At 33.0% G+C, this 13771-nt stretch overlaps 2 protein-coding genes across 4 annotated transcripts in view; one reads left to right on the top strand and one right to left on the bottom strand.

The window, feature by feature from the left end:
* LOC126746296 (serine/threonine-protein kinase 26) overlaps positions 1–13771 on the top strand; it is a 231244-nt gene that overhangs the window by 48489 nt on the left and 168984 nt on the right. The gene's annotated exons all lie outside the window — the stretch shown is intronic.
* LOC126746298 (uncharacterized) lies at positions 2250–3658 on the bottom strand. Its single transcript, XM_050454473.1, has 2 exons — positions 3272–3658; positions 2250–3212 (listed from the first exon to the last, which is right to left on the bottom strand). The coding sequence occupies exons 1-2, from the start codon at positions 3506–3508 to the stop codon at positions 2388–2390; spliced, it is 1062 nt and encodes a 353-aa protein (XP_050310430.1). The 5' UTR covers positions 3509–3658; the 3' UTR covers positions 2250–2387.

The following is a 13771-nucleotide window of genomic DNA, read 5'->3' as shown; positions in this document are numbered from 1 at the left end:
CCCTTCACCCCAACTTTATAATTTTACATCAAAACCACTGCTCGTGATCTCTACAAATCTATTTGGTTTAGTAGTTTTTTCCCATTCTATGATGATACAATTCAACTTCCTGCATTAGAAAAGTGTAGTTCCTTCTGACATTTGTGTTTTTAAATTTGTAATTTTTAATTTTTTAATATAATTTTTGATTTTTATTTTTTCTCGCTTTTATTAAAAATCTAAATGGATTTCACTGAGCCTCCTAATAAAGAAATCTCTTCTCTTTAATTAACTCAAACCTAATAAAACATTCTTTAAAAAATTATTCTTCTCTAATTTAAGTGTATCAAACTTATTTTAGAATTTCTCATTAATAATACCTACGATATTACAGGTCTCTATATTTCTCCCCGTCACAAAATACTCATTTACAGATTCTTTTATTACTGTTAGTTTGCTTTTGAAGTTTCGATTGTTGGTTGAACATTAATTCACGAAGTGTGTTTATGAAATAACGAGGGTTTTCTTTTTTGAAAAAAAAAAATATGTATTTATTCGTCTACGCTAATGTTGTCGCCTTCTAAGTATTAGATAATTCTGTTCTTTTTATTTTTGGAAAATAGAAAAAAGTCAATGGAGCAATTCTGGTGATTATGGAGGCTGGGGCATCGCATTGAAGTATTGTTTTTGGCTAAAACTTTACGAACAAGGAATAAAGTGTATTATCGTGTTGCGAAAGCCATGAATTGTTTTGCCACAAATCCTGGCATTTTCTTTGGATTACTTTACGTAAATGGGTTGAACTTGTAGTATACAGGGTGGCGCATCGAAAAAGAAACAGAAGCAGTTACTAGCAGTTCAGTTTTTTTTTTGAAAAACGCTCAGACACGTCGATTTTGTTTTCGAGGGCGACACAAGTTTGATGAAAAATCACGTGCAGCTTCACTCAGGGCAGGAATAACACCCTTCCTAAAATTCTAAATGGAAAGGGTGGTCGGGTGATAGCTTATTTTAAAGATCTTTCAATTCCCTTTATAATGATGTAAAATTCATGGACTTCAAATCAGTAGTTTTGGAGATATATTGATTTTAAGCTTAAATAAAACTAATACATCATGATTAGATGTAGTGGAGATCAATACATTTGGCAAGAAAGTAGTTTAAAGCTGAAGAATGAACTGACTCGTCAGACAAGTAAATGTTGGAAATGACCACCATGACTCACGATGCAGTAATGAAGATTCTGCTCAAAACATTGTCGCATATTTTGCAATATTTGAGGAGTAATGTGAATTTTTCTTGACAACACAATTCTTTGCCGAAAATCTTCTAACGATCTTGGCTGAGTAGCATAGATTTTGCTTTTTAAATGATCCCACAAAAAGAAATCCAAAGGTGATAAATCTGGCCATTCTGGAGGTCATTTAATGGCACCTCTTCTACCAATACAGTGATCTGGAAACGTCTGATCTAAATATTGTCAAACACGTAATGCGTAATGTAATGTAATGGCACCATCTTGTTGGAACATCAACCTTTTCGCAATGTGCCGTCGATAATTCTGATTTTCAGTTAATGTAGGATCTATGACGTCTGAATTCCAAATACATTAAACTGGTCAAATTTTCAGGTAAGAAAAAGGAACAAACTAAATGATCGCCAAAAATATCAGCCCAAACATGTAATTTTTTTGGCTGCTTTGTGTGTACCGGGTGTTTCAAATTCGAGCCACATCATTGGGATTTCGGAAACGGTAAGAGATACAGGGTCGGTTAAATTGGGGCAAAGTTGCGTATTCTTATGCTTAACAAAATGCCGTTTTAAAATATAAAAAATTCCGACTACGTACGAAGTTATTCGGAAAATACCGAAATTTTGGAAAATCGTTTTTATTTTTTTGTGAGGTTATTTGAAAACATATTTTAAAATAATTGACACTTTATAATTGTCACTTTTTCTCCTCTACCAGATGGCGTCGTCAAATTTAAAATCCGACGTTTCGTCTTTTGGCAACCATCATCAACTTTATTTTTTTAAATACGGCCCTGGAATTTTTTTTACTCATTTTAATTCCCCTTTTTATTCTTAGAGAAATGACATATCACATAGTTTAATTTTCCAATATTTTAATGTCAAAAATTTACTTATATTAAAAAAAAGTTAATACTGTCCTGTTGTTTGAAATAAAAAGTAATAATTTATCTTAACACTATCATTTATTGAATAAATCAATGTTTTTGACGAAATTTTTTTATTATTAACATGGTAAAAATAGTATAAATTTGATATATTATACTAAATTTTAACAATAACAATAGTAACAACTATAATTTATTACTAATTTGTATGTTGAACAACACAAACTAAAAATAATAGAACTTAATGCGAAAAAATGCAATATTTTAAGTTTAAAGTAAATATTCAAATAGTTGACCCTGCACCTCAATACATTTCTGTATCCTTCTACGTAAATTTCCAGACACTGCCCGCTGGATAGTCCTGGCTCGTATACCCCTTAATTCTGTCAATAAATTTGCACGTAAAATGTTTATATCATTTGGGGTGTTCTTAAATAGTCTGTTCTTTAAATAGCCCCAAAGAAAATAATCCAACGGGGAAAGATCGGGACTTCTAGCTTGCCAGCGCACCAACCCTTGATTTCCAATCCACTGATTAGGAAAATTATGATTTAAAAATCGTGTGACATTCCTTCCATTATGGGGTGGTGCACCATCCTGCTGCCACCACAAATCGCGGATAATATCAAGAGGTTCATTTTCAAGAACATCGAATATATTTGGCAGAATTAAATCTAAATAGCACTCAGCAGTTAAATTACCGTCGTATATAATAGGTCCCAAAATTCGATTCCTGTAAAGACCCACCCAAACATTGAAAGAATTATGCCCCTGTCTTCTTACTTCGCGGTTTTGTCTCGGATTTTCGACTGAATAAAAATGTTCATTATTCCGATTAAATAGCCCGTTGGTCGAAAAGTTACATTCATCTGTCCAAATTATTTTGTTTAAAAAGTCTTCATCATCTTGCAGTTTTTCGTTCAACCAATTGCAAAACTGAAGCCTTCTATCGGTATCTCCATGCTTAAGTTCTTGACTGATATGAAGTTTATAGGGGCGATAGCGATTTTTTCTCAATACTCTGTGGATACGGGTACTTGGCATATTCAATTCACGGGAAAATTGTCTGGTTGAACCTTGCGGATTTTGGGTAACCTTTAACGAAAGCTATCTGATAAAAAGTTATTGTGAAAGTATATCGTTGTAAAACTTACAGCATTAATAATCGCCTGCTCGGTTTCAGGATGCACTCGAGTCCCATACATATTTCGAGGTTTAGTGAAACTTCCATAGAGGCTAAGGTTCCTGTCCAAAGCTCCGAAATACGTATAATTAGGTTGGGGGCGCTCTGGATATTGCTCCAGATATTGTTGGCAGGAGCGTTGCGAATTTCTATTCAAAGAATAGTAAATTTGGACCATATCACGTTGTTCGCTACTGGAGAATACCATTTTTGATTTCACAAAATATCGAAAAAGCCAAATGTCAAACAGATATAAACAATTAATGACAGATGGTCGTCCATTTTTTTCTAATTCAAAGCCATCTTTGCTAATAAGAATTTTCAAGTTATTCAGCCGGACACTTAGACATCAGGCCTGCAGAAAAATTTGTGAAAATATAATATAATATAACATATTAGCAATATTTTTACCATGTTATTGATTGAAAAACAACATCAAGACAATTTTTATTTCAAACAACAGGACAGTATTAACTTTTTTTTAATAAAAGTAAATTTTTGACATCAAAATATTGGAAAATTAAACTATGTGATATGTCATTTCTCTAAGAATAAGAAGGGGAATTAAAATGAGTAAAAAAAATTCTAGGGCCGTATTTAAAAAAATAAAGTTGATGATGGTTGCCAAAAGACGAAACGTCGGATTTGAAATTTGACGACGCCATCTGGTAGAGGAGAAAAAGTGACAATAATAAAGTGTCAATTATTTTAAAATATGTTTTCAAATGACCTCACAAAAAAATAAAAACGATTTTCCAAAATTTCGGTATTTTCCGAATAACTTCGTACGTAGTCGGAATTTTTTTAATTTTAAAACGGCATTTTGTTAAGCATAAGAATACGCAACTTTGCCCCAATTTAACCGACCCTGTATCTCTTACCGTTTCCGAAATCCCAATGATGTGGCTCGAATTTGAAACACCCTGTACTTCGTGATAAATTCTGCGATTAGAATCGGACCAATATCGGCAGTCGTGACCATTTACCACGCCTTTAAGAAAAAGGAACATTCGTCAGAAAAGCAAGTGTTGAATAGAAAATGTTCATTGTTTATATTTCGCTCAAAATCGTCTTCATTAAGTTCTTGTACGAGCTTGAATTTTATATGAATGAAAACTATGAGCCTTTAGAATCCGTTGGATACGAGACCAATCTGGCCTCGTGGAAAGTTTCAAAACATTTTAATAAGCGAATCTTGAATTATTCAATTAAATGTAATTGCAAAATTACCAAATTTTCGGTTCAGGTAAAACCAGACACAGAGGTATAATATACAGTGCGAACGTAAAGGTTGGAATAAATTCATTTAAAATTCAGGGGTATGTTCAAAAAAAAAAACGCTCGGACATGTCGATTTTTATTTTTAACTGCGGGTTTTCTTACTATAATTTTATGTATACAGGGTGGCTCAAAAATAAGTTACGGTCATCAACGTAATTTTTTTAAATGTAAACACCTATTTTTTATTTTAGATTTAGGTTCTACATCAAATTCTAAGTACATTTCATGTACCATGTCCTATACCTAAACTCGACCGTTGACGATTGAACACAATAAAAGGCTATTTTTGGAATAGTTATTTATATCAAGCAACCTATCAGTTATTGTTTGGTTATTTACATTTGTGGTTGGTGTTTTTGATTGTTAACTTGTCACAATTTGTTGACATCAAATAATTTTGAGTGAATTTAGTTTGATTTAGATGCCTAAGCAAAGTTTTGCTTGTGTTAAGTTTATCAAAAGATAAAATTGAAATTTTGAAAAATGGTACGTCTTAGTGAGCGAGAGCGAATAGAGATTTTGATGATGATTGGTTATGGAAACAGGATGCGCACTCAGATGGAAGTCTGTGAAATTTATCATGCCAAGTATCCTTATAGGCCACGTATATCTCAAAGTACTGTCAGTAAAATAGAACAGAAATATCGGGATTTGGGTTATGTCAGGGATAATTATACGAAAGGTCGGTCAAGTATATCAGAAGAGAAGCAACTAAATGTTTTGCTGGCAGTTGAAGAAGATTGCCATAAAGCGACTCGCAATATTGCGTTAGAAAATCAGATATCCCAGACATCCATCGTTAAGTATTTAGGTATAAATAAATGGCACCCTTACAAAGTTCAATTGGTTCATGAACTAAATGAAGATGACCCAGATAGGCGTTTAGAATTTTGTGAGAGACTTATGGACTTGTGCTATGCTAATCCACAATTTTCAAAAAAAATTGTATTTTCTGATGAGGCAACGTTTTGTCTTCATGGTAGTGTAAACCGGCAAAACTGCCGATATTGAGCTACTGAAAATCCGCACTGGATGATGGAGTGCCACAGCCAAGTCCCTCAAAAAGTAAATGTTTGGGCGGGGGTGATTGAAAACAGGGTTATAGGGCCCTTTTTCTTTGAAGGATACTTGAATGGTGAGAGGTATTTAGAGTTTTTAGAAAATGACTTGGTTCCATGCCTTGCCACTTTATACCCCGATCCAGAAGACCCGGATATATTAGATAATTCCTTATGGTATCAGCAAGATGGAGCTCCAGCCCATTACACTCGTCCCGTGCGCCAGTACCTGGATACCGTTTTCCCTGGACGTTGGATTGGTCGGAGGGGTGCAATTGAATGGCCGGCCAGATCGCCGGATCTGACTCTTTTAGATTTTTTTTTTGTGGGGGTATCTTAAGTCCAAAGTTTATGTTAATTGGCCAAACAACATTGAAGACTTAAAAATTAGAATAACGGAAGAAATAAGATTGATAGATCCTTCTGTTATCGATAACGTTTTACAAGAATTTCAGCATCGACTGGGATATTGCCAAGAGGTTCGTGGCAGCCATTTTCAACACTTAATAAATTAATTAAAATATTTTTATGTATTCTTGCTTGATATAAATAACTCTTCCAAAAATAGCCTTTTATTGTGTTCAATCGTCAACGGTCGAGTTTAGGTATAGGACATGGTACATGAAGTGTACTTAGAATTTGATGTAGAACCTAAATCTAAAATAAAAAATAGGTGTTTACATTTAAAAAAATTACGTTGATGACCGTAACTTATTTCTGGGCCACCCTGTATACATAAAATTATAGTAAGAAAACCCGCAGTTAAAAATAAAAATCGACATGTCCGAGCGTTTTTTTTTTGAACATACCCCTGAATTTTAAATGAATTTATTCCAACCTTTACGTTCGCACTGTATATACCGGGTGGTAAATTTATATATATACAGGGTGTCCGGAAAAAGGAGGCCAATCCGCCGGCCATATATAGGTTGGACCAAAATAATGCCACTTTCGTTATGCCATTTTTTAATTGGGCACTCGGTATTCAATATACAGGGCGTCAAAATGAGAAATATAAAATCGTTTTTTTGAAGTAAGTCGAGTGTTTCATAAGATATTAAATTAAAATATGGTGTGAGGGGGTTTTTTGGAACGAGAAATTAAAAGCCGTTCACGGATTCGCTATACCTTGCAGAGGCCGCTACCTGTGGTATGTTGCCTGTGTTAAAAATACCAACACTTTTTTGTTACACTGTATAATAAAGTTTTAGTAAAAAATTCTAATTTTCCAATCTTTTCTTGTAAAAAAAGTATTCTTAATAAATTTCGGCCTGAGAATCCGTTTTCCATACAAATTTCCATAATTATGTCAACTCTCACATAATTATGGAAATTTGTAAGCTCTACCTCACTTCCATTCCAAATCAAACATATATCATCCACATACCGTTTATAAAAGATTATGTTATTTTTAAAATTACTGCTCATTATTTTTTTTCTAAGTTACTAAGAAATACTTTTAGGATTTTTGGACATTTTACTTTTAGGCATTTTTAGGATAATGGATGAATTTTTCGAGTTAAAGCTATTCCTGTTTATAATGTCATTGTTAAGGAAAAAAATCGTAAAAGAATCAAGAATTATTATCTTGAAAAGGAGAGGTCCCATGTAAAAAAGTGTCAGATGAAAGTTACTTACTTTTTATCTGATTTATAGATACTATTAAAAAAAATAAAGGTTTCTATGCAAAAAATTGAAGTTGACCTTTGTTTGACCTTGAAGACGTCCACTCAAGGTCAAACAAATGACGTCATTTTATGGCCCCCTGAAAACCATTGAAACTTCACATGAAACATTTTCTAGATACATGTTTAGTTTTCGAGATATTGCGATGTCTCAAGTTAAATGGACCACCCTGTATGTATTATGGTGGTAATAAACGGACGCACCGGGTGCGTCCACTTATTACCACCACTTATTACCCGTTTTTATATATAAAAACTAGCCCTAAAATCCAAACTTCTATTGCTTCGTTCCATATGGGATTTTCAATGTTGCTTTTTTTATTGGCGACTAATCCAGTTTCCCGAAATTTATCTACAAGTTAGTTCTATAACATATTTTCGATGCTCGTTACTGTTCTCATGTCGTTCATTAAATATTTATGCTATTTTATTAGCCCACTGATTATTTCTGAAAAATATTTCGATAATTTCAACCCTTCCTGTTGTTGGAATATACCATGGTTAATTTATGTATAAAACATTAAACAGTATTTTAACAACAAAGTTTGGTCGAATCAATCGCAAGCTATGTACTATATTCCTTTTTAAAATTAAATAGGAATTTAGTACTTTTAATTTTTTCCTATTTAAAAAATAAAAGATATTCCCTTCTTAACTTTCTTCAATAAACAACTTTTTTTTCAGAAAAACGCTCCAACCGCTATTTTCGTCAACAGAAACTATGGGCGTAGTGAAGAAAAGTACTTACTTATTAAGCAAATGCTTTTACTACATTTTTTTTTAAACTACTACAAACTAATTTAATGTACCTATTGAAGTCTACTTTAACTCGAAAAATTCATCCATTATCCCAAAGATGCTGGTCATACACTTTTATAAAAGGTAAAAAACACAAAATCTACAGCATCACAAATACATTTAATAAAATAACGAAGGTTACATGTTTCGCTCGACTAGAGCATCATCAGACCTAAACAATAATTAAAATTATGTAACCCGAAAAAAGGAGAATTTAACAAAAACTTACCATAACATACACAAAACACCTGATATATAAGTAAACAAAGATTACAATAAAGTGGCACTATCTATGTACAAAGAACTCAACTAAACAAACAAATCACTTTATACGTTTTAGAAATCTAACCATCATTTAAGAGTCTAGAACTACTTGAGGTTATTAAAAACTAGGTGGCCATCAAAATCAAACCTTTCATTAACACAGGACAGATCTGGGCTTTTAAAAGCTTTACTAATCTCCATTGCCTCCAACAAGTCTAGTTTTTTACTTTTACTTCTCAGGGGGAAACTTGATTCACTTTTGGTGGAAAATCTACTTTTGCTTCTTTCTACTGTGTTAGATCAAAATTTTTTCCAATTTAGCAACCGTTTTTTCAAACAAAAAGAAGGACTAGCAATGGGCTCTTGTTTATCGCCATTTCTTAGTGAAGTATTTCTTAGCAACTTAGAAACAAAAATAATGAGCAGTAATTTTAAAAATAACATCATCTTTTATAAACGGTATGTGGATGATATATGTTTGATTTAGAATGGAAGTGAGGTAGAGCTTACAAATTTCCATAATTATGTCAACTCTCTTCACTCTAAAATTGAGTTCAAAATCGAACGGGAACAGAACAACACCTTACCATTCTTAGATTTATTACTTAAGAGGGAAAGAAATAAGATATCCTTTGAAATATTTCGTAAACAAGCAACAACAGATAATATTATACAATATAATTCAACATCACCGTCCTCACATAAATCTGCTGCTTTCCATTCTTTATTTTACAGACTTTTTAACATCCCACTTTCTCGTGAAGCTTTTAAAAAAGAACTCCTTACCATTTAACAACTAGCAGTCAGTAACTTTTTCCCTCTTAAACCTATATATAAAATGTATTTTCAGTATGTGAACAAGTATAAATTATTATTTAATTTTATCAGACAACAAACAAACTATATTAACTTTTAAGTCGTTTACTTATTTTGGGCCAATTTCGTCACAACTATTCCGCTTTTTTTCTTCCTTTGGCATAACCCCAGCTTTTAAAACCAATAATACCGTAAAAAGACATCTAATTAAAACTAAAGATAAACTACCCCCGCTATTTTCTCCAGGAGTTTATGAGATTAGGTGTAAAGAGTGCCCTGCAGTGTACGTCGGCCAGTCTGGTAGGAAGATTTCTACTAGGATTAGTGAACACAAGGCCCAATACAATAAATTTAAAAATACCGAAATCACAGTGACCAGATCAGCTTTTGCTAATCACCTTCTCGACTCCAAACATGATTTTCCTGACAGCCAAAATATAAAAATACTGCATCAATGCAACAAAAGTAAAAAACTAGACTTGTTGGAGACAATGGAGATTAGTAAAGCTTTTAAAAGCCCAGATCTGTCCTGTGTTAATGAAAGGTTTGATTTTGATGGCCACCTAGTTTTTAATAACCTCAAGTAGTTCTAGAGCCTTAACTGATGGTTAGATGTCTAAAACGTATAAAGTGATTTGATTGTTTAGTTGAGTTCTTTGTACATAGATAGTGCCACTTTATTGTAATCTTTGTTTACTTATATATCAGGTGTTTTGTGTATGTTATGGTAAGTTTTTGTTGAATTCTCCTTTTTTCGGGTTACATAATTTTAATTATTGTTTAGGTCTGATGATGCTCTAGTCGAGCGAAACATGTAACCTTCGTTATTTTATTAAATGTATTTGTGATGCTGTAGATTTTGTGTTTTTTACCTTTTATAAAAGTGTACTTTAAGCTTGAAATCAATAAATCTCCAAAACTAATGAATTGTAGTACATGGATTTTACATCATTACAAAGGGAATTGAAAGACATTTGAAATAAGGATCACTTGACTCCTCTTTCCGTATAAGATTTTAGGAGTGGTGTCACCCCAGCCCAGGGGTGTTAACATGTTTTTTCACCAAACTTGTGTCTCAAGTCTGTATATTTCAAAATCATCATCGAAATCAACGAAAATCGCCGAGATCATAAAACACTTCTAACCTTAGCAGCTACCACTGACAAAGTAAATAATGAACTCGGCTGAAAATTTTATTATACTTTAAAGACATGTTTACCAATATTACAAAACAAAATTGATTATTGCACTCTCCAAACCCGCGATATTTAAAAATTTCGGTTATTTTCTTATATTATATTTTCCAAACACACCTAGTTCATGTAATAATTTAATATTCATAACTTTTAAACTAAGTAGACTAGACTTTAACTGTTATTGGTATAGGAGTTATTGGTATTATTAATTTCAAAACGATTTTAAACGTATCAATTAGTCTCATGTTTCTAAATGTGTTGGATACACCTAGAGTGCTTTGTCTTGGCTCCAATGCTGAAGAAAAAAACTTACATGAAAGTCCATTGACAAGTAAGCTCTAAAAGAATTATTGCAATATTTCTTGCACATTATTTAACTTTCTTATTAAAATGTTCAAAAACATTTGTATTAATTTTCACTTCACTTTTAGTTGGCACTGAAGATGGATGTGTATTTGGTTGCATTGAATAATATATCAATTGCTCTAAATACAAAAAAAAAAATCATCTTTCATTGTTTAATAATTATTTTATGGAATTGCAGTCTGTTTTTTTCTTTATTCGTGTCAAGTGCGATGTAGTAAAATATTTATATTTAGATTTTAGAATATTTTCTGGCGATTTAAGATGAGTCTTAACTTTTTTGTTATTTTTTTTAATCTCTATTTGCTTTGCCAAGTAATTGTTTTACATTCTAAATTACCTTTATTGCTATTAAGGGCTGGTGTGACTCCAATCTCTTGTGACTAAATGCTAAAACTGAGCTTCTTTCGTTTAAGTGCAACCTACAAAAATCTTCCAGTTCAGTGAGAGCCGGAAAATACATTTTTTTGGTTTGTTATTGATAATAGGATTTTTCCTCATATTTCCACTCTTTGTGTTTAGGAACTTGCTTTGGATATTGAAAGGCTAGAATTAGTAAACAACTTTGTTTGAGTTCAACATGTGCACAGGGGCAAGGGGAGTGTTTTGTTTACAAACATATTCATTGATTCTCTGTTGTCAAGTTTACATGTATTTTCAAAACAGAAAATTTTCAGCTATATATCAACACATCTTATAATGTTAATTTAACTTATTGATGTAAGATTTTGGATTCAAAATAAAAAGTAGTAATAGATATATGTTGTTCTAGCGCAAAAATAACAACTTCAAAGCAAAAAAAAGTTAACATTCTTATTTCTAAAACCGCTTCCAAAAAATTTGAAATGGCAACATTGCAGGCAAAAGCTGATGTCATCTTGCGAAATGTCATCTTGACAACCGACTTTGTGTTTACATTCGGTATTTGTGAAGTTCTGTGTTTTTTCTTTACTTTTTGGTCGAAAAAGGAAAAAGGTTGAGTCATTCCAGTGTTTTTGTGAACTGTTACGATAGTAAAAACTTGTGCACAATAGGAAAAAGGCGACTTAGAGCGATTTTTTCACAAGTAAATACTGATATTGTCATAATATGTAAAAATTTTTTGATGAAGTCACTGGTAAAGATTACTTATGACAGTGTAATCAACTTTGCCTTTTTTTCTAATATAGGGATATTATCTACATTCATTTAACTTTGAATGTTGACTTCTTTATAGAGTATTTTATCATATTTTATGAAAAAAATGCTTCATATTTTATTAAAGAGGCCATTTCTACATAACCACTTGGCATCACTGCATCACAGATGCTGCAAGTAAACAAACTGCCCGTAGTTCCACGGCAATGCTAATTCTAGCCTTTCAATGTTCTAAGGGAACTTGGTTCGGCAATGGGAAAGAGTGGGGCATATGTAAGCCATTATTTGCTAAAAAGGTAATTTTGCAGTTTAGTGGCTTTTGTTAAAACTAACGAAAAATGGTCGGGTTTTTTGCAAAATGGGTGGATTTGGATATATATTTTTCACTAAGAGTGGCGGAAAGCCAAATTTTATCACGAAGAGGGTGTTATCACGCACTAAATCACTCACTATGGGACATGAATAGAATAACGTCATTAGATAACCCTGTATTCGATTAGTTTTGACAACAAATAGGAATAGGTTACAACTAAGGTGAGGTTAGGTGTGGTGTTGCCAGTTCTGTCGTCTACTGCGTTTTGTCACTCTGCAGCTCCAGCCTTGTCCCCAGTGTGGCTGACTTATGAGTGCCTTCTCTAAAGTAGCAAATTCACTCTATATTTTTTAGTCACGTGAAATGTTAGGTATTATGCGTAAAATAAATTCACAAAAACTGTTTTTACCTTTTCTTGTAACTAAATCTGTTATTTTCGTGCAACAAACATACCGAAGACACCCATAATGTATTATTATTTCGGTAATTTTTAGATTTTGGCCAAATTAAAAATAATATGATTCCGAAGTTTAGCGTCTTTTGTCAAATTTGGGGTATTTTCACCGGTTTTCTTTTTTAAATAGCTTAATTTTATCTGGAAAAAATTAATAAAGTGGCGGAAGGTGTATTTTGCAAATAGTTTCCTTATAAACAATGTGAAGTACTCACAAATAAAGGTAAACAGATTTATTTAAATTTTTTGCTGTTTTTTTTGCATAAATTAAATGACAGTCGCTATCTGTCAAATGGGTTGTCGACTCTAGGACTATGTGTGCAGTGTTTTGGTTTGTTTCCGTTTCTCTATCACCGCGAGGGGAACATAGGGCGCTGCGCACAGACCATAGATATACCCAACCCAACTCAATCCAACCCAACCCAACCTTTTTTTTTTTTGAGTGTGGTGATAGGGGAGCCTCTCGGCGGACCCCGACCCACTAAAACCCTTTCCTCATTTTTTTTTTGCTCTGGAACCGCTGATTTAGCATTACTTCAGAGCTTTCCACTTAGTTCCTTTAAATTATAGCTCTTTTATTGCACCAATTCACTGCTTTACTCCCTTTCTTTGACAATTTTATCATTCACAATTTTTTCTAGCATATTGGCAATTGTGTGGAAGTGCTTTTCTGTAAGTAGAATCAAATTTCCTACGTTTTGTTTGGTGATTCTGACCCCAATCTCATTTTGAGCCACCTCTCTGTACAATTCAAATTGCTGACACTTAAAGATTGTATGTTCTGGGTCGTCCGCTTCATCACAGAACCAGCATTTATCGTCTTGGATTTTTTTATTTTTTTTAGGTATGAGCAGAAAACTCCATGTCCTATTATGGCTTGGGATGTGCAATGATTTACCTCACCCCATTTACGGTTATACCAGTCCGAGATATTTGGAATAAATACCTTCGCTTAACCCTCGTAACGGTCCCCCTTTGTCTGCCAGTCGCTCAGCATTGTTTCTTTAGCGTCACCACGTAAATCTCTTCCATCCCTGTATACCTGGATCCTCTCATTTACTAGCAATTTTCTCCCCAACTCAAACTGGTTTGGTTTGCAACCAAAC

This window comes from Anthonomus grandis, chromosome 17, assembly GCF_022605725.1.
Source record: "Anthonomus grandis grandis chromosome 17, icAntGran1.3, whole genome shotgun sequence".
Classification (NCBI taxonomy): domain Eukaryota; kingdom Metazoa; phylum Arthropoda; class Insecta; order Coleoptera; family Curculionidae; genus Anthonomus; species Anthonomus grandis.
Note: the sequence above shows the minus strand (reverse complement) of the source record. Positions and strands in the feature narration are given on the sequence as shown.

Coding starts and splice junctions, on each gene's coding strand:
- LOC126746298 (XM_050454473.1), bottom strand. CDS start 3,508: ATGGTATTCTCCAGTAGCGAACAACGTGATATGGTCCAAATTTACTAT. Junction 3,213..3,271: donor AGCAGGCGATTATTAATGCT/GTAAGTTTTACA, acceptor CTTTCGTTAAAG/GTTACCCAAAATCCGCAAGG.